The following is an 18,415-nucleotide window of genomic DNA, read 5'->3' as shown; positions in this document are numbered from 1 at the left end:
TAATGCACCAGAAGTAAGTTTTAAGTCAGGTTGGGTTATAAGTTGGTGTTTCTGGGGTATTATTTTTTAATCTATTTTTCCCCAGGAGCAATCTTTTAAACACAAGAGTCTGAGGACTGGCTCATATCGGTGCATTTCAGAAAAACAACATGACAAACTGTTTTGCAGAGTACTGTAATTTGTGAAAGAGAGGGATGTGAGTCATAGTGACCTTATGCATACTGAGAATTTTATCATCGGGTTCTGTACAAGCATAGCAGAAAAATTAAGCCTGTCTTTTAAAATTTAGGTTTTTTTGTTTTGTTTTTTCATATGGAAATGTGTTTTGTGAGTTCCCTAGCAACAGCTGCTGATTTCTATTTTTGGCAAATATGGCAAATATTGTTTTTCTATGCATTACATATCTTCATCCTTTTCCACTGTTGTGGTGTTTAGCTCTTTACATTTATGCTCAGAATGGTGCCTTGTCTGATTCTCTTCTCTTCACCTCAGAGTTGTTTGTTTTACCACAGCTCACCTTTCCAGAGGAGAATGAAGACACCCTGTTGCTGAGATCCATTATTGATGTCAATCTGCCCAAATTCCTGGACCACGATCTGCAGCTATTTGAGGTGTGTGGAGCTCTGCTCGACTTGATAAATGGAGTCGTTCACATCAACTGATGTCAGCTCAAGTTAATTCCAGTCAGTTCATTTGAACCCATGATGCACAAGGACAATTTAAGCACCAGTCAGAACATCTGACTGGGTTATACGTGTGTTTGCATGAGTGAACGAATATTTATGTGTCTATCATTTGTCCTCAGTCCAAACATCAAAGTCAATGTGTGTTGCCGTTGTATGTTGTGGTTAGTATGTAAGGATCTGTACAGGGAGTGCAGAATTATTAGGCAAATTGTATTTTTGAGGAATAATTTTATTATTGAACAACAACCATGTTCTCAATGAACCCAAAAAACTCATTAATATCAAAGCTGAATGTTTTTGGAAGTAGTTTTTAGTTTGTTTTTAGTTTTAGCTATTTTAGGGGGATATCTGTGTGTGCAGCTGACTATTACTGTGCATAATTATTAGGCAACTTAACAAAAAACAAATATATACCCATTTCAATTATTTATTTTTACCAGTAACATCTCCACATTCACAAATATACATTTCTGACATTCAAAAACAAAACAAAAACAAATCAGCGACCAATATAGCCACCTTTCTTTGCAAGGACACTCAAAAGCCTGCCATCCATGGATTCTGTCCGTGTTTTGATCTGTTCACCATCAACATTGCGTGCAGCAGCAACCACAGCCTCCCAGACACTGTTCAGAGAGTTGTACTGTTTTCCCTCCTTATAAATCTCACATTTGATGATGGACCAGAGGTTCTCAATGGGGTTCAGATCAGGTGAACAAGGAGGCCATGTCATTAGTTTTTCTTCTTTTATACCCTTTCTTGCCAGCCACGCTGTGGAGTACTTGGACGCGTGTGATGGAGCTTTGTCCTGCATGAAAATCATGTTTTTCTTGAAGGATGCAGACTTCTTCCTGTACCACTGCTTGAAGAAGGTGTCTTCCAGAAACTGGCAGTAGGACTGGGAGTTGAGCTTGACTCCATCCTCAACCCGAAAAGGCCCCACAAGCTCATCTTTGATGATACCAGCCCAAACCAGTACTCCACCTCCACCTTGCTGGCGTCTGAGTCGGACTGGAGCTCTCTGCCCTTTACCAATCCAGCCACGGGCCCATCCATCTGGCCCATCAAGACTCACTCTCATTTCATCAGTCCATAAAACCTTAGAAAAACCAGTCTTGAGATATTTCTTGGCCCAGTCTTGACGTTTCAGCTTGTGTGTCTTGTTCAGTGGTGGTCGTCTTTCAGCCTTTCTTACCTTGGCCATGTCTCTGAGTATTGCACACCTTGTGCTTTTGGGCACTCCAGTGATGTTGCAGCTCTGAAATATGGCCAAACTGGTGGCAAGTGGCATCTTGGCAGCTGCACGCTTGACTTTTCTCAGTTCATGGGCAGTTATTTTGCGCCTTGGTTTTTCCACACGCTTCTTGCGACCCTGTTGACTATTTTGAATGAAACGCTTGATTGGTCGATGATCACGCTTCAGAAGCTTTGCAATTTTGAGACTGCTGCATCCCTCTGCAAGATATCTCACTATTTTTGACTTTTCTGAGCCTGTCAAGTCCTTCTTTTGACCCATTTTGCCAAAGGAAAGGAAGTTGCCTAATAATTATGCACACCTGCTATAGGGTGTTGATGTCATTAGACCACACCCCTTCTCATTACAGAGATGCACATCACCTAATATGCTTAATTGGTAGTAGGCTTTCGAGCCTATACAGCTTGGAGTAAGACAACATGCATGAAGAGGATGATGTGGACAAAATACTCATTTGCCTAATAATTCTGCACTCCCTGTATATACAGTGTGTTCCATCATTCCACTCCAGTATTCTCTACCAATTCTAGTGATGGGCAGATGAAGCCCCATGAAGCACTGAAGCTTTTCATCCAATTGGTTCACCCCAACGCGAAGCTTCATGAAGCTTCATTTGCTCTAGCAGGACACCTACTGGACGTAAAAATAATAGCTGGTATGAATTTGAAGAGTGTGGCATTTTGCACACAGCCTGTAAATGTCAACAACAAAAGGAGTGTGTAAAACATCTATATTGTAGTGATGCAGTATACTGTGTATATTTATGCTGGCAGTATGGAAAGACAATAAAAACAAAGCACAAATTTAAATATCACACACGTCACTTATTGCATTGTATGATATTGTTATATCATTTAGTAACATTACAGCATGCTATAGTATCATGGCATTTGATGGCTCACCTGGTCTTGCTCCACAATCGGTGTTCCCCTTATTCTCATGCATAGCTCTGTAGTGCCTAAGCATGGATGAGGTGTTGTTGTTATATCCCAGCTCCCTGGCACATAGCAAACACCTCACCTTGTACAAAAGTACAGACAGCCTAACATAGGTTTTATTGCACCATCAGTATTATGAAAATCCATCTTCTGTGGAAATTCACATACCTTGTTGGGAGGAATAAGATCAAAATGTTCCCACACAGGGGAGGACATCCTCCTCTTCTTAGCTGGCTCCATTCTCTCCTGACTTTCTCTCCTCACTCTCATAAACCTCCAAACTGTCTCCAAACTCTCACTAACCGCAACTCTTCATCAAACACCCACATTTTGAATGAAGTCTGAGGGGTTTATATCGCTCTCATAGCTCGCGGAAAAAATTCGAACCGCTTCATGAACCAGTCACGTGGTACAGCCGGGCAGCGAGGCTTCGGACGTCATCATTTTCAGCTCCTCCCATAAATGAAGCAAGCCTCGATACGCGCTTCGCGGAAACGCCCCCTCATTACTCGACACACGCTCCGAAGCCTCGATACAGAACGTCCCATCACTAACCAATTCTCATTTTTCATATCAGGGTATCACCTCTGACCTCTTTCCGGGAGTCAAACTCCCAAAACGTGACTACAATGTTCTACTGGAGGCCATTGAGGATAACTGCCGGCAAATGAACCTTCAAGTCACAGAATTCTTTGCTGAGAAAATCCTGCAAATCTTTGAGATGATGATAGTGAGACATGGCTTCATGTTAGTGGGTGAACCGTTTGGTGGAAAGACCAGTGCTTACCGTGTGCTGGCAGCTGCCCTTCATGACGTTTTTAAGAAGGTGAGATGTTGTTTTAAATCTAAAAATCTAACCAGTGGATTGTAAAATAGAAAGTCCCAGCTCTATTTGCACTCTATTGACACTTGGACTTAACGGGGTGGTTTGAGTGGTTGAATAAGAGTCATGATAATGGCAACAACAGCATAAGTGGTTAAAAGTGGCACTTGGCCTTAGGTTGAATGGCATTTAATATGTTCACATATCATGTTCTGAAAGAAACGGAAAACAAAGCTTATTTTTAAGTGGCTGACAAAGCAGAGTTAGTAGTTTTTAATAGTGCTACCTGAGTCCTTAATACATAAATTTAATCTGTGAAAGAAAAAAACAAAACCTAGCCCTTTGTGTCAAGTAAAAATATGTCTTACATGCAATATTCAAGGCTTATCTGAGCTACATGATTGTCCCAAGTAAACACATCCATCCACTTTTTCAGAGCTGTAGTCTTTGTTTAGTAGTTATCGATCTCCCAGAAAGGACCAGAACTGGCTTGTTGTATTTACATGGCTGAGAGGGCTGAGAGGCATCCCACCAAGGAGACAGATGAAGGCCTGCTGATGGAGCGCCTGGGAATGCCACATTTATCATCGTCATCCTTGTCGCTGCACATCCACTGATCATGTCCAGCCTCCCTCCCCTCACGCTCCATTTTTGTTTTTTGTTTTTTTCCTCCAGCAGTTTTTAACTCAAACTGACATCCTATCTGAAGTGCCATTTGAAGCAGGTTTTGCTTCTCTTCTTCAGTTAGCACGAATCCTGTCATACTGGCAGTAATTTTGTAAGCAATTTATGTGTCAAGGCAAAGACAGGTTGGTCAAATGAGTGTCATAGAAACACATTTAGTCTGTTTTTGCCTCAACTACGGAGTGCAGTCATCTTATGTATAATCATGTGGCTCACGTTTGTCTGATTTGTATTTGTCTGGACACCTTTTGTTTTTCCCAGTAAGAATATCTCTTTGCACACATGGCTTTTTTGTGTTGTTATATCAGGGTCTGATGGATGAGAACCAGGTACAGATCACAGTAATCAATCCCAAATCCATTACCATGGGCCAGCTGTACGGCCAGTTTGACCCTGTCTCTCACGAGTGGTCTGATGGCATCCTTGCTGTCAGCTACAGATCCTTCGCTGCCTCCCAGGTAAGACTGCTGCCTATGAATGATTTGCAAAAGCCTGCAGAGTACTAGCAGGAGATCATCAGAAATTTCAGGTCAGAAACAGTCAATGAGTCAAAAAGTTAAAGCAACTCTACTAGTACTTACTACTACTGCTATTACTACAGGTATCTGAGCACCAAAACATCAAAATCAGCTGACCGTTTGCTATGCTAACTGTGCTCTAAACAGGGTTATAGTGAATCCTTTTTTCTATTTTGCATCATATTTTTCCTCTCCCAGTGGTGGATGCTTGTTTCAGATATGAGATAAATAAGAATTATTTTTAACAGTTAGTCATGCACAGCTATTATATCAGGGTCCAACTATAAAAGTATGAAAATGGAACTGGGCAGAACAAGTGTACACTAAATCCTTTTTTTCTGTTGCTTTTCTTTTTGGACAAAATGCTTTTCTGTTGAGAATATAATTAGCAGTTTTATGCATGTGATTTTAGTGCTTGCAGTTTAAATATATTCTGCAGATAGTGCAGAACTGTGATTAAACTGTTAAAGGTCGAGTAAGCTTTTTGAAATTCATGAACTACTGGACTAGCTGTCTCTTTCTCGTCCCTGGATCCAAGCAACATCATCCTGCAAGGATGTTTTCTTTGTGGAGTAGAAATTGACTATACTTTATTGCCGCATAATTTTAGCATTTCTGTAACATTATTGCACTTATCTGTCAGCTCATAAAAATGTTTTTGGAACAACTTTGTATCAGTTAAAAGTAAAAAAAAAAAATAAAAAAATTATTTATTATTTGTTTGTCTTCGTGCAGATAAATAAAAATTTTGAATGGGAATGTTTGCCAGTGTAGATTATTCTGACTTTATTGCGAGGCAGGCGGCAATACAGCATATGCTTTGTTCGTAATGAGTAATTCAGAACTGAATCAGGAAAGCAGGAAACTGCTGTTGCACTCCCCCTGCAAGGTAAAACTTTAAAGCACATGGTAATTGTGGTACAGTTGGACCAAATGTCCTATGTGCATCCACCTACTGTTGGTAGCTGTGCAGGAATAAGATGAGATCGAGATACATTATTGTCTGCTCACCCTCAGTTAATGAGTTTTGACGGATCTTTATACAATAGGCATGACATTCCAATTAATTGCAAGCTAGTAGAAAGAAAGGCTTCAGTGGCAGGTAAACAAGAGAAACATTCGGCTGTCTTGTTAAAATTAGGTCTTTAATAACTCTCTTTCATTGTGACACACACACACACACACACACACTAGACACACACAGGCAGACAATTTACAGGCTGCACTAGAGGCATGTCCTAATGGAAAATCATTTCTTCCCTTTATTCTCAGTGTTTCCAAATTAAGTTGTCATTTAAAAAAAGTGTTAGTATATAAAGCTGTCATATTACAAATTGTAAGGAGTAACATTATATACTGATGCAAACAAAACAGAAAACAAATCTAGCTTTTTTAAAGTCATTTTCTTCTGCAGACAGTGGTCTTCCGTTGTTTTTGCTCTCTTTTCCTGCAACACATTTTACTAAACTCATTTCATGTGCACTAATCTGGAGTAAACTGCGTTGTAGTGTATTAAATTTCTGCATACAAAATGCTTTTTTTTTTTTTTTCCCCCCAGATCATTAAATTACTGCATGTTCACTTCCCTCACAAGCACCAGATGGCCCAGGCCCAGGCATCTCCATTTGTTTATATTATAACAAATCAATTTAAAGTACAGCTCTTGCCAGCCCATTTAACTGGAGAATTGACACTTGTTGTCAGCCCCCATTATGACAATGTGGGTGTTAATTTCATTTATTTAGCAGACATTCTTCACTTACATTGTAATTCACAGGAGTTCAGTTGTGACCTTGGACGTATGCACAATGATTTCAGTGTGCAGTATGTGGGCAATACTGGCACATAAAGTTGTAAGACATGCACTCTTTTCACAAACCTTTAAACACATTTTTTCTAACCCTGAACATCATAATTATCAACACTCGTGTTTTTCCTGGTTTCTCTGATATTTTCAGACCACGCCCACCTTCTTTGCATTTTCTTCTGGGAAAATTCCTTAATGTGCATGATCCTCAAACTTTATTTTGAATATTTGTTTTGTTGTTAAATTTGTTGATTACCAAAGTTTCCAGATCGCCATGCTTCATGCACGGCATACACGACATACAGGTAAAGCCCACACAACCTGTTGGTGCAACTGGGCAACATGCATTCGGACTGAAGGTGTATATGTGCTTGCTAATCTGTGCACAGGCAGGACAGACCGAATTACCTTGCTATCTTAGCTGTTATTTTGATACTTCAACTCTTCTCACAGACTAAAATAAATAACTGCAGGTTGAGTACATCTGCGACTCTTTGGATGCTGAGAGCTGTTGACTTTTTTTTTTTCCAGCAACAGAGTGAGTAACAGCTACTTTCAAAATGAGCTGGACATTTCATACTGATCTCTGACTGTAGCTGGCTGTGAGATGAGTGTGCAGGGATCATCTATAAACTGCAAAAATGAAGATACTACAAAAATATAAAACTTACAGAGTCACCAGAATGATTTTACACATCACTAAACTTCTGTTGGTTGTACTAAACAGTCATTTTTAAAGGCTTTATATTTCACTGTACAACACTGCATAACTTCAGTGTTATACAGAGTCACTGCACTCATAAATGGTCTTCTGATGAATATATCAACATACTGCTGGCAAGCAAGCAGCTCATGATTGTGGTTAATAATCGTAACCTTACTTTATGTTTTGACCTCACAGCTTAACAATTTAGCTTCAGTTGTGTTGAAATGATTTCTTATGGTATGAATTTCATATTCCTTGTGTGTCTCAGAGCCCTGACAGAAAATGGCTCATCTTTGATGGTCCAGTGGATGCTGTGTGGATCGAGAACATGAACACAGTACTTGATGACAACAAGAAGTTGTGTCTGATGAGCGGTGAGATCATTCAAATGTCACCACAAATGAGCCTCATCTTTGAACCCATGGACCTGGAGGTGGCATCTCCAGCCACGGTGAGAGATTCCTTTAATTTAATCTGGCTATCAGGCAGGTTCTACTTGTGGCTCTGTATGATGTCAATGAGTGCAGATACCTCTATCATGGCACACAGCTGTGCCTTCAATCTGAAGAAAGCCTTGACGGTAAGGTGGTCTTAAGCTAAAACAGCTTATTTCAGGCAGAAGATGAACCGAGGTCCTGAACCAAAGCCAAGCACAAGATAAATAACGACAGAACTATAAATAGTGAGGCCACCTTGAAGTTCAGTCATTCATGAATACTCTGGTCAAAAGCCTGTTTTAGAGGACTCGACCTCTGCGGTCTCTGGGTTTGTTTATTGGGAATTTTTTTTTTTGTTCTATTGAAATTCTCTTTTTTTTAATGTTTCAATAATTAGAATGACAGATGTTTCTGTTTTGTTGTGGGACTGTGAAGAATTTTATTCTTGGGAATTCAGCCCCCTTTTCTGCCTTTTTCTGCCATTTTGAAATGTCATATTAACAACATCAGTGGGGGTTATTTGACTGGTTGATCTTCTCTGTTTGCAGAATTACTGAAAATCTGAACAGATATATGTATTCACCCATTCCATGTCCTGGTGAATACATTTATACAAATAAAAACGGTTCTCAGACGTAATTTTCAAGATAGACAAACACACTCTAAACGAGGTTCAGGCTCTCGGTTCATGCATGCTGTGGTATTTTGAGCCTTTGCAGAGGTATTCAGTCTTCGAATGCTACTTTTCTGTTTGCACTGTTGTTATTTATACGGCCACCTCTGCTATTGGCTTTGGGAGACTCTAGACAGCCATGCGCTAACATAAGCCACATTTCTTTACGAAGCCACAGTGACATTTATCAGGAGGGCATAACACTTGAGATAGCATCCTCCCCAACCTCCTCCTCACCGTTTCCACCCTCCACTGTGTAATTTCAAAGGTGCTAAAGGAAATGTGTGCTATAGGGTGCGTAATCTGTCAATCGTCAAAACAAGAGATCACAGGGGTGACACACCTCTCTCTTCCATTTGAAATAACCTGCAGTCCTTGTGTACCTGTAGTTTTCTTGCAGTATATATTCTTTGGTTATTTGTTGTGAGGCATAAACAAAGGATGTGCTTCAAATGCATAGATGTCTTGAGAGAATAGCTTCTGCCTCTGCTTTTTTTATTAAACAGACTTCTATTTTTGATTCTCTGTAGCCTGGCATCTGTTCCTTTCATTACGCTGAATGAAGAGGCATCAAACATTTTGTGATCACAGTGAACTCTTCCCAATTTGTGCATTTCCAACACTTTTGTGCACTATTGATCCCTCAGTTTTTATTTCTCTGTTTAAGAGTATGTTTATTAAAACCTTAACTTATTTACTGTTTTTGATAATATCTTCTAGCTTTATTAGTACTTCTTTGCCAAGCTATTAATGGGATGTTACAGAGAACTTCTGTCTTAAGGCAGCAACTCTTTCATTAGATAATAATTACAAATGATGTGATGAATGCACTGTGCATTAATTTGCACTATCAGTATATGTTTTTTGCTCCACTGCCATTTTTATATCACATCTACTTTCAGCATTGTATAGCTTTGTCTTCTGATAAGGAGTCTATCATAATTCTGCCTGACGGTTTATAGTTAATGTTATTTACGAACAATATTCTTGTGAGTGATGAAGGATAACTGTTTACATGTTTATTTTCTAATGTGATATAAATGATTGTGGCAGGTGTCTCGCTGTGGTATGATCTACATGGAGCCACATATGCTTGGCTGGCGGCCTCTCATGCTGTCCTGGCTCAGTACCCTGCCTCCTACAGTCAGTGCTACGCACAAAGACCTCATCACTGCCCTCTTTGACCGCCTACTGCCAGCCTGCCTACAGCTCATTCGAAAGGCCACCAAGGTGCTTAGAAACTTTTTTAAAAACACTTTCAAGTTGCCAGTACTTCGATTTTAGAGCAGCAAGTGGTCCAGTCAGCCAGGAATTGAACAGAAACTGCCTGGGGCATTTGCATGATTTCTTTTGCAAATGAATTTTGTGTAATTTTAGTTTTATGCTTCTGTTACTTTCAGATGTTTATAGTTGCCTTCTATACTAACAAATTAATTTTTTCTGAGGCTGGTTGACTTTTTTTTAAACATCATTCTTATTCCAAATTTGATTTTAGGAGCTGTCTTCAACGTCTGACACCAACCTAGTGAAGTCCCTCATGAATCTGATGGACTGTATGATGGATGAATTTCAGGATGAAGCAAAGATTAAGAATGTGGATGAAAAAAATATTTGCTCCTGGCTGGAGGTTTGTTTCCACACTACTGCTGCTAATGCTGCTACTTTCTATTGAAGTAATATAAAACATAGTAACATATGAAATAAGTAAAGGTCTTTATACCTTTTTAGCATTTTAGCCCAACCCTAAAAGATGGCTTTACAGAGCAGTCCACAATATACAGTTTTCACTTCCTACAGTCATTGCAGCTCTGTACCTCTTTGATATGCATAATTCGGCATACAGCATTTTGGCTAATTAGTTGATATGACACAGTACAAACAGAAAAAGTCAAACTCGCAAGAGCTTAGAATTACTGAACCAACATCCAAGACTCCCCATTGTGTCCGTTCTCATTTGATCACATTAAAAAATATGCGGTGTACTGCAAATCTGAGTCCTGTTATATGCACAGAATACAAATTGAGAATATGTCTCATAAAAAATTGGCACTGTCAGGTTCTGTTTTGTGTTGACGCTGTAAGTCTGGGATGTTGCTCTTTTTTTTTTTTTTTTTTTTTTTTTTTTTTTTCTTTGGGATGTTGCTCTTGGAAGTGTAAGGAAATGCTTACATGAACGTAAATGAGAAAAAAAAATACTGCTGTTACTTTGATACAAAAAAAAAACCCCAGTTTGTTTCTAAAATCATACTTGAGTAATACAAATTAATACTGTAGTTTAAAGTATTAAAGTGTGGAAGCATTTATTTTCTGTAATCTGTAGCTCAGTGTTAACAATACAGATATAACACAGAAAAGAAAATATTCCTTTTGTCTTTCTAAATTTACTGCATTAATAGGGTCTGCCCCGACAAAAAACGGAAAAATTTTAGCAGATGAGCCCTTTCATCCCCCCCCGTTCCAATTGATTTTTTGCCTCTGAATCATGTCTTTTGAAAGCACTGCTATTATCCCCCTGTGGCATACTGCACTGATGAATGCCTTTCAACCCTCGCTCCTATGTTTCTCAGCTAGTCATTATCAAAGTGTTGAATTAATCAGCTTTTTAACAGCAGGAGCTATCATGAGGCTGCTAAGCTTCATTTCCAATTCCTACAGTATCCCCTGCTGGGTTTTTGTTCTAACAAAGGTCCTCTCTTTTTGGATTTTGTTTTTTGTCTCATTTAATAACCTGGACAGTACTTGGAGCTGGGCTGGTGTGCCTGAATGCTTTAAATTAGTATAATAAACACAACCTATGACTCTTTAGTAAAATGTTTTAGAACAGATCCTATATGTCCATGGGATTTTTATTTTTATGCTAGACTGGTGGTATCAGTTTACCTTCTCACGCCCACCAGAATATGTAGTCTATTTAGTCGTCTAAGACTGCTCATTGGGTAAATATACTACGGTGTAGAAGTCTTTCACCAGGACATTCCAGGAGACAGGCGGGCCCTAAAACATGTCCTCCAGCAGGCGATTGGTGTGAATTTCACCTAACCAACCATCAAAAACACACTTCATGAAGGTGGCCTCAGAGCCTGACATCCTCTAGTGGGCCCTGTGCTCACTGCATGGAGCTCAATTGGCATTTGCCATAGAAGTGGCAGGTCCACCACTGGAATCCTGTGCTTTTCACAGATTAGAGCAGATTCATCATGAGCACATGTGACAGGCAGGATCTGGAGAAGGCATGTTCAGTTTGACCAGTTTGGTAGTGGGTCAGTGACAGTCTGCGGAGGCATATCCATGGTATTTGAATGAAATCCTTGGACCCATCGTCAGATGCTGTTGCAGAGGGGTCCTGGGCTTCTCCTGGCCTCAGGTAGTGAGATGATTCCTCGAGGATTAAGGAATTAATACTACTCAGTGGCTCCGCACAGTTTTTCTCATCAGACATTTTTAAATGTCTTGGAAAGTTGTCTTTTCAATGTATTTTAATGTTGTTTGTGGTGAGTGGGATGTGATTAGCTCATAAACAACCCCAGTTTCCTGAGTAGAGGAGTAATTATTATTTTTTTAACTTTGAGCTTTCGCCATTGATTTCATCAATCATATCCACAACATATATCCATACTGTAGGCGCCAGATGTCTGCTTTAGAATTTTATTTACATTTGAGTTCGTATTTGTTTTATAATTCATAGATTCATTACATAAGTCATCTTTTCAGGATTAATAAATATGAAAATATATGTTGTGTTTACATAAAGTAATGTTTGGGATTGGAATCTAAAAGGGGGTACCTCTTACTTTAAGTATGTAAGTGCAATAGTAGCATGAAACCCTGTGTGAGGGGGAAGGGGAGGAGCATGGACAGAGCGGTTAGGAGTCTCACGGTTTTCTGACCGTGTGCACAGGTAGTTCTGGATAACCTTTTTTTTTTTTTAAACTTTCATGCTTATTTAGGAAGGAGTTCATTGTTACATCTTCAGTTTGTGATAAATAAACAGTCTTCAAATGATAATGCAACTGGAAGCATTTCTTTTGGAAACCAGGACTTGGTTTATTGGCAATTACCCTACACATACTGATATGCTTGAGCAGTCAAAACCAGTAATGATGTTCCTTTTCTTTTACAAAGGGCATGTTTACGTTCTGCCTGATCTGGTCAGTGGGTGCTAGCTGTGACGATTTGGGCCGAGTAAAGTTTGATGCTCTGGTAAGAGAGGTGATGAATGGCCCCTTAAGTAAGGAGACAGCAGCCCGCCATGGCATTCTGGTCACTGTGGAGGCTCCACCGAATCAGCTGACACTCCCCTTACCCACTAAGGGAACCCTCTACGAGTACTGCTTCGTTAAAGAGGTAAGAGTGCAAGAGGTAAGATACTTTTGTGCATGATATTTATAAGATGCTGGTATATAAATTTCAAGTGTTTTAGGATTAGAATAAATCCTAACCCTGAATAAAATAGAATAAAAACAAGAAAACTGAAGATAGCAGTGGTTTTGTTTTTGCCATAATCACAATATGTACAAAAAAGAACTTAACTCTGAGTTTTGTTATCTAGATGGAGTGACATACCAATAAATCTTTCCTCCCCTGAGATTGTTGGGGAAAAGGGACAGTAATTTATTGTCTGTCTGTGACCTTTATGGTTGCATACTGCAGTCTCTTTCACATCCCGCCATCTGGCTTTAATGTGCTGTAAATTTTAGTAATTTTTTATTTTTCATTCAAGGATTGTTTTCTTAGAAAAAGGTTAGTTCCCTTTTCAACACGGACATTTGAGATATTCTTAATATCTGCTTTGAAAAGGACATATGTACATGAGAGATAACATACCAGATGATGACACACACACACACACACACACACACACACACACACACACACACACACACACACACACACACACACACACACAGGTTGTGATCCTTGTACCCTCTTATTCCTCGTGCTTGTGATCTGAGGAGAGCAATTCCTTCCTGCTTTAAGCAGCAGTTTAACTGTTGACAAGCCCGGTGGCCATTTCATCAAATAGTATTATCTGTGATTAGTAGTCTGGTACTGTATGTGTCCAGCACTCACTGAGCTTTATATCGTAAATGAAAGTTTCGTCTTTTCATTATTTCCATGTCAGGGCCCGGGCAGGTGGGAGCTTTGGACAGATAAGTTAAAGGCTGCTCCCCCCATAGGCAAAGACATGCAGTTCAATGAGATCATTGTTCCCACTGAGAACACAGTACGCTACATGGCACTGATGGAGCTACTCGTCACTCACCAGAAACCCACTATTTTCATCGGTCCCACTGGCACTGGCAAGAGTGTCTACATTACAGTGAGTCATGCAATAAATCTACTTTACAGATCGAACCTTTCGAAAGCACTACAGTATTTTGTGTTAACGCAAACTGATTTGAGGTAATATACACAGTATAGCAAACTCTATGAAGCTCAAAGCTGTTAGTTCAAATGATGTCAGACAAGAACAGTCTTTTTACATTGCTGCAATAGAAGGATGTAATCATTACTTAGTGCCTAATTTGTAGTTACATTTAGAATAAAACCACTTTTGAATGTGAAATTGATCTAAGATGTTAATAGTCCACATTATTATAATAGCTGTCATTTAATACAACCTTTGTTAAGTCGTGCCTACCTACCCTGTCTCCCATCATGGTTGACGTGATCAGCAACTCTGTAGAACTCATATGGTAACAGCTGCTTTTTGCCTCTTTCTCTAAAAAACAAACAACAACAAAAACAACTGTGTCACCATATGGCGACCTTCCACTGATGCTCTATTGTATCTCAACTACAAGTTGTCCAATTAGCTCCCTCCTCTGGTTTTGTCGGTTGGTTGAATGACATCAGAATTTCAACCAGCTTTTTCAAAATAAAGTACAATAAAAATGAACTATTGGTTGTGGCTTTCAAAACTTTGCCCGCAAAAGTGGCTCATCTTCATCTTAATGTGGGTGGATGTTCCATTTCACACACATTTCTAGAAGTCTGCGAACTGGGTGTCAACCTGGACTCTGCTCTCTTGTTTCCATCACATGTCAAATCCATCTTTAAATCTGCCCTTTACCACCCAAAGAACTTCTCCAGACAATGGCCTTCATTCTCAGACTGAAACCCACACTCATATCTTCATCACCTCCCTCCTAGACTACTGCAACAGTGTACTGTTTGCCTAACAAAGCCCTTGGACAGTATATTCAGAACTTACTGTAGCTGCCAGTCTCTTACCCACACTAAGACCTGGCTCTGTTCAAGTTCTTCTCCTCACCTGCAAATACATACATGTCCTTGCTCTTACATGTCATCCTGAACTCTAATTTTTAAAATGAATGCCTTGATTATACTTTATTGCAAACACTGATACAGACAGCTGGCAACCTGATGGTCCAGTAGTCTTTCCTGATATACTTTAGGGCAGCTGATTTAAAATTGTCTAGTTTTCTTTTGTGAATGATCAGAAAACCAATCAAAGATCCAGGATTGCAATAATAGTGTTTCCTACTTTACTACAGTTCTGTGAAAAGCTATTTAATTTGCAATTGAAGGTGGTTAGTTGTGACATTTGGAGTGTAAATAAAATTAATTTGGTTGCATTTTTTTACATAGCTTAAATATTTCTTTCAGAACTCTAATGTTGCATTTTTCTATTTCTTGTACTTAAGAAGCTATGAATGCTCAGAAGACATTAACTTAGTGATGCAGTAGGTCACATGTCCACAAACAATGATGATAATATCCAGTCAGAACCACATCTTACATAGTACAAACAGTTAAATAAGTCATCTACAAGTAATACATATTGCTTTGGCAAAATGGCAATATGTATGTATTTTGATGGCCTGTAACTTTTAAAAATTGCATTGTAAAAAGGTAAAGATTATTCAAATTTTGATTAAATTCACTGAAAATCAGCTCACTCTGATGTGGTCTGTTAGGACATTTTTCACTTTGAGACAAAACTGGGACATTGCCCTGTTCTGCTATTATTATCTTGTCCACTTTAAAGCTGTTTTTTATTTACATAAATTGTTATCAGATACAGACAAACATTGCCTGTGCCACTGATAGCATCACTGACTCAGATGATTAAACTTATGTGTAGGACTTGCAGTCCCAGGCTAGAGTAAGTGCTGCGAGCACACCAATCATTTGGAGGCAGCTACAGAAGCCAGGTGTGAAATGACCACCTTGGAAGAATACAGAGTATCTCTCAGCAGTGCTTTGACTATTTATATCAAGGACTAATCCGTCCTCCGTTCCTTTGCTTCATTAGTTCATCCATTAGCAAGTTCAAACTTCAGACTCTGGGGTGAGTGGAGATCATCTCACTGGGGAGTCTGCCTTGTACTCCACTGTCTGTCTGTCTGCCTGCCTGCTGAAGTGGCTCTGTCCCATGTCATAACCAGCAGACCGTGGCAGAATCCCAAATCTGGCACAAGTGATAAACGCTCAGACTATGTGAATATGTATGGCACCGTGCCCGCACTTGTATCCTCGACCGACTACTTAAAGCAAATTCACCTGCACCACACTAATCTGGGGTGAGACTCAGACGAGTGGTGCTGCTGGTTTATAATTTAGGGAAGAGGGTGATGCACTTTGTCTGCATCTTGTGATCATTCACATCACATGCTCCCTTTGATTAAGCAGCTCATTATTCAAATAGTTTGACAACCTCCATATGACCGCTTAATATATGCTTATGCAGAAAGCAAGCTAAGGATGTGCTCTGAACCTAAAGATAAAATCCTAATAAAATGCATCAGCTCTCTATGTATGCTATGTTCCCTGTTCATATAAACACAGAAGGAGATTTGTTCAGGGGGTGCCCGTTATTTTGAGCTTTTAGTAAAATGTCCTTTCTGTAAACTCATGCAGTTTGAAAAAGTCACTGATTTTACCGTTTTAGCCTGTGCACCATTACTTTAGAGCTTCTCCTCAGGGAGACACCTCTTTTCACAATTTATTTTGGAGTCATTTTCAGGGATTAACTGAGAATTTTTTCTAATGAAATACATACTGACAGCCACTTTTAATTTTAATTAGATTAAAAAGCTTATCATAATCATTTGTCCAGATAAAATTGAAAATGATCCTTTTAAGGTGTATTTGTAACAGGTACTTTTGGTGTGTTAATTTAAAATGGGGTGAAAATGAGCACAGTGTTTTTTGTTTGTTTGTTTGTTTGTTTTTTCTGTGTGCGGCAATCAACAAGGTTATTAATTTTCTAGAAGTATTACTACTACTGACATACCTAGTTCTTTATAAATCACTTGTAGGATTTGAATAAACCAGAAAGAAAGCCTTTATGAGTATAAACCCTCCACTGAGTGCAAGAGCAAGATTTCTGTTTGTCTCATGTCTTGGAGTGTGATACCTTGTTGTCGAGGTCAAAAATATTAAGCCAATTTGATGTAAATATCCAGAGGAACTTTTACTTAGTGCCTCTGATATCGACTTTTTAGGTTAACAGAAGGTTTCAGTTAAGGCTGTGATATATACCTGGTTATAACATAGAGAAGATCAGCAGGAAAGGAGAGGAAGGTGAAGTAAATAAACTGAATAGCTGGAATACGTTGGTGTGACCATCACCCTTTCTACTAACGGAACACCAGATCTCTGATCAGTAACACATTTCTGTGTGATGTGTTATTAGTGTTTGTTCTTGCTTTATATCTGTGTATCTTTTTTATTACAAAGTATTATGTGACCTGCCCTGAAACTACAGATGTAAACTAGCAGGTTTGCTGTAATCTGCCATGTTTACAGTTTATATTTTTGATACACTGATGTCCATTAAGATGCATTACTCCTGGTAAATAAACAAATAATAAATAATGAACAAAGAAAGAAATGTAATATACTGTTTACCGTATGCTCCCATACCTTGAGATCTGATGATAACTTGTGTTCATATTTCAAATCTCTTGCCTAGGACTTCCTGTTGAATAAGATACAGAAGGATGTGTACACCCCATTGTTTATCAACTTCTCAGCCCAGACTACAGCTGCCCAGACACAAAACATTATTATTTCCAAGCTAGATAAGCGGCGCAAAGGAGTGTTTGGCCCTCCAGTGGGGAAAAAAATGGTAGCGCCTCTTTATCACCTACATTTTATTATTTTTGAACATCTTGTTTCTTTGCTGGTGTGCACTCGATCGATTGAGCATTAAACAGTGTGGCAGCGTACAGTTTTAAATACACCAGATAATTTGTTTTTCTCTAGTATATGCAGTTTAAGTTTAAGAATACTAATGTTACATTCTATTAGGTGGTATTTGTGGATGATGTAAACATGCCAGCGAGAGAGGTTTATGGTGCACAACCTCCTGTGGAGCTGCTTCGCCAGTGGCTTGATCACTGGAACTGGTATGACTTGAAGGACTGCGCCATGATTAATCTGACGGATATCCTGATCATATGTGCGATGGGACCACCTGGTAAGTAGCCGCACTGATACTTAAAGGTTAATTAGAAATGCCGTCAGCCAATGACAGAAATGTCAGTGCTTGATTAAAATGTTTGTAGAGTGAGTATTCTTGTTTTTCTGTTGCTCGAGCGACTGTTGAGTCAGTGTCACAAACCATTTCCTGCCGTTTTGTGAGCTTCTCATTGCCTTAAGGTTTTTACAAATGGAAAAAATGCTTACCACATCTGTCTCCAATACAACAACCAGTGTAAACATGAAGGCAGCCTCCTCCACTGAAGCAGCTGGCAGTGACAGCTGCAAAAGGAAGGGGATGGGAGCCACTCTCAGGTGGCCACAGTTTTGGTGATGCGTGAGCTGACAGTTTTTTAGTTTTTCTGAGGTCTGCGTATCTGGCAGCCACAGAAACTAAATGCTGTCCCAAGTGTTTACCAGCTGCCACGGTGATAGCTG

The 18,415-nt window shown here is 39.3% G+C and overlaps 1 protein-coding gene across 1 annotated transcript in view; it reads left to right on the top strand.

The window, feature by feature from the left end:
* dnah7 (dynein, axonemal, heavy chain 7) overlaps window positions 1-18,415 on the top strand; it is an 87,963-nt gene that overhangs the window by 25,318 nt on the left and 44,230 nt on the right. Inside the window, exons 29-38 of the mRNA XM_085384010.1 lie at window positions 513-611; window positions 3,457-3,705; window positions 4,695-4,844; window positions 7,686-7,868; window positions 9,581-9,757; window positions 10,023-10,154; window positions 12,650-12,871; window positions 13,650-13,847; window positions 17,469-17,624; window positions 17,807-17,975. Coding sequence (XP_085240136.1) covers window positions 513-611; window positions 3,457-3,705; window positions 4,695-4,844; window positions 7,686-7,868; window positions 9,581-9,757; window positions 10,023-10,154; window positions 12,650-12,871; window positions 13,650-13,847; window positions 17,469-17,624; window positions 17,807-17,975 — 1,735 coding nt within the window. The remainder of the gene's footprint in view (window positions 1-512; window positions 612-3,456; window positions 3,706-4,694; window positions 4,845-7,685; window positions 7,869-9,580; window positions 9,758-10,022; window positions 10,155-12,649; window positions 12,872-13,649; window positions 13,848-17,468; window positions 17,625-17,806; window positions 17,976-18,415) is intronic.

This window comes from Rhamphochromis longiceps, linkage group LG16 (genome assembly GCF_057381845.1).
Source record: "Rhamphochromis longiceps isolate RC_006_pf linkage group LG16, R_longiceps_female_GT1.1, whole genome shotgun sequence".
NCBI classification, from domain to species: Eukaryota; Metazoa; Chordata; class Actinopteri; order Cichliformes; family Cichlidae; genus Rhamphochromis; species Rhamphochromis longiceps.
Note: the sequence above shows the minus strand (reverse complement) of the source record. Positions and strands in the feature narration are given on the sequence as shown.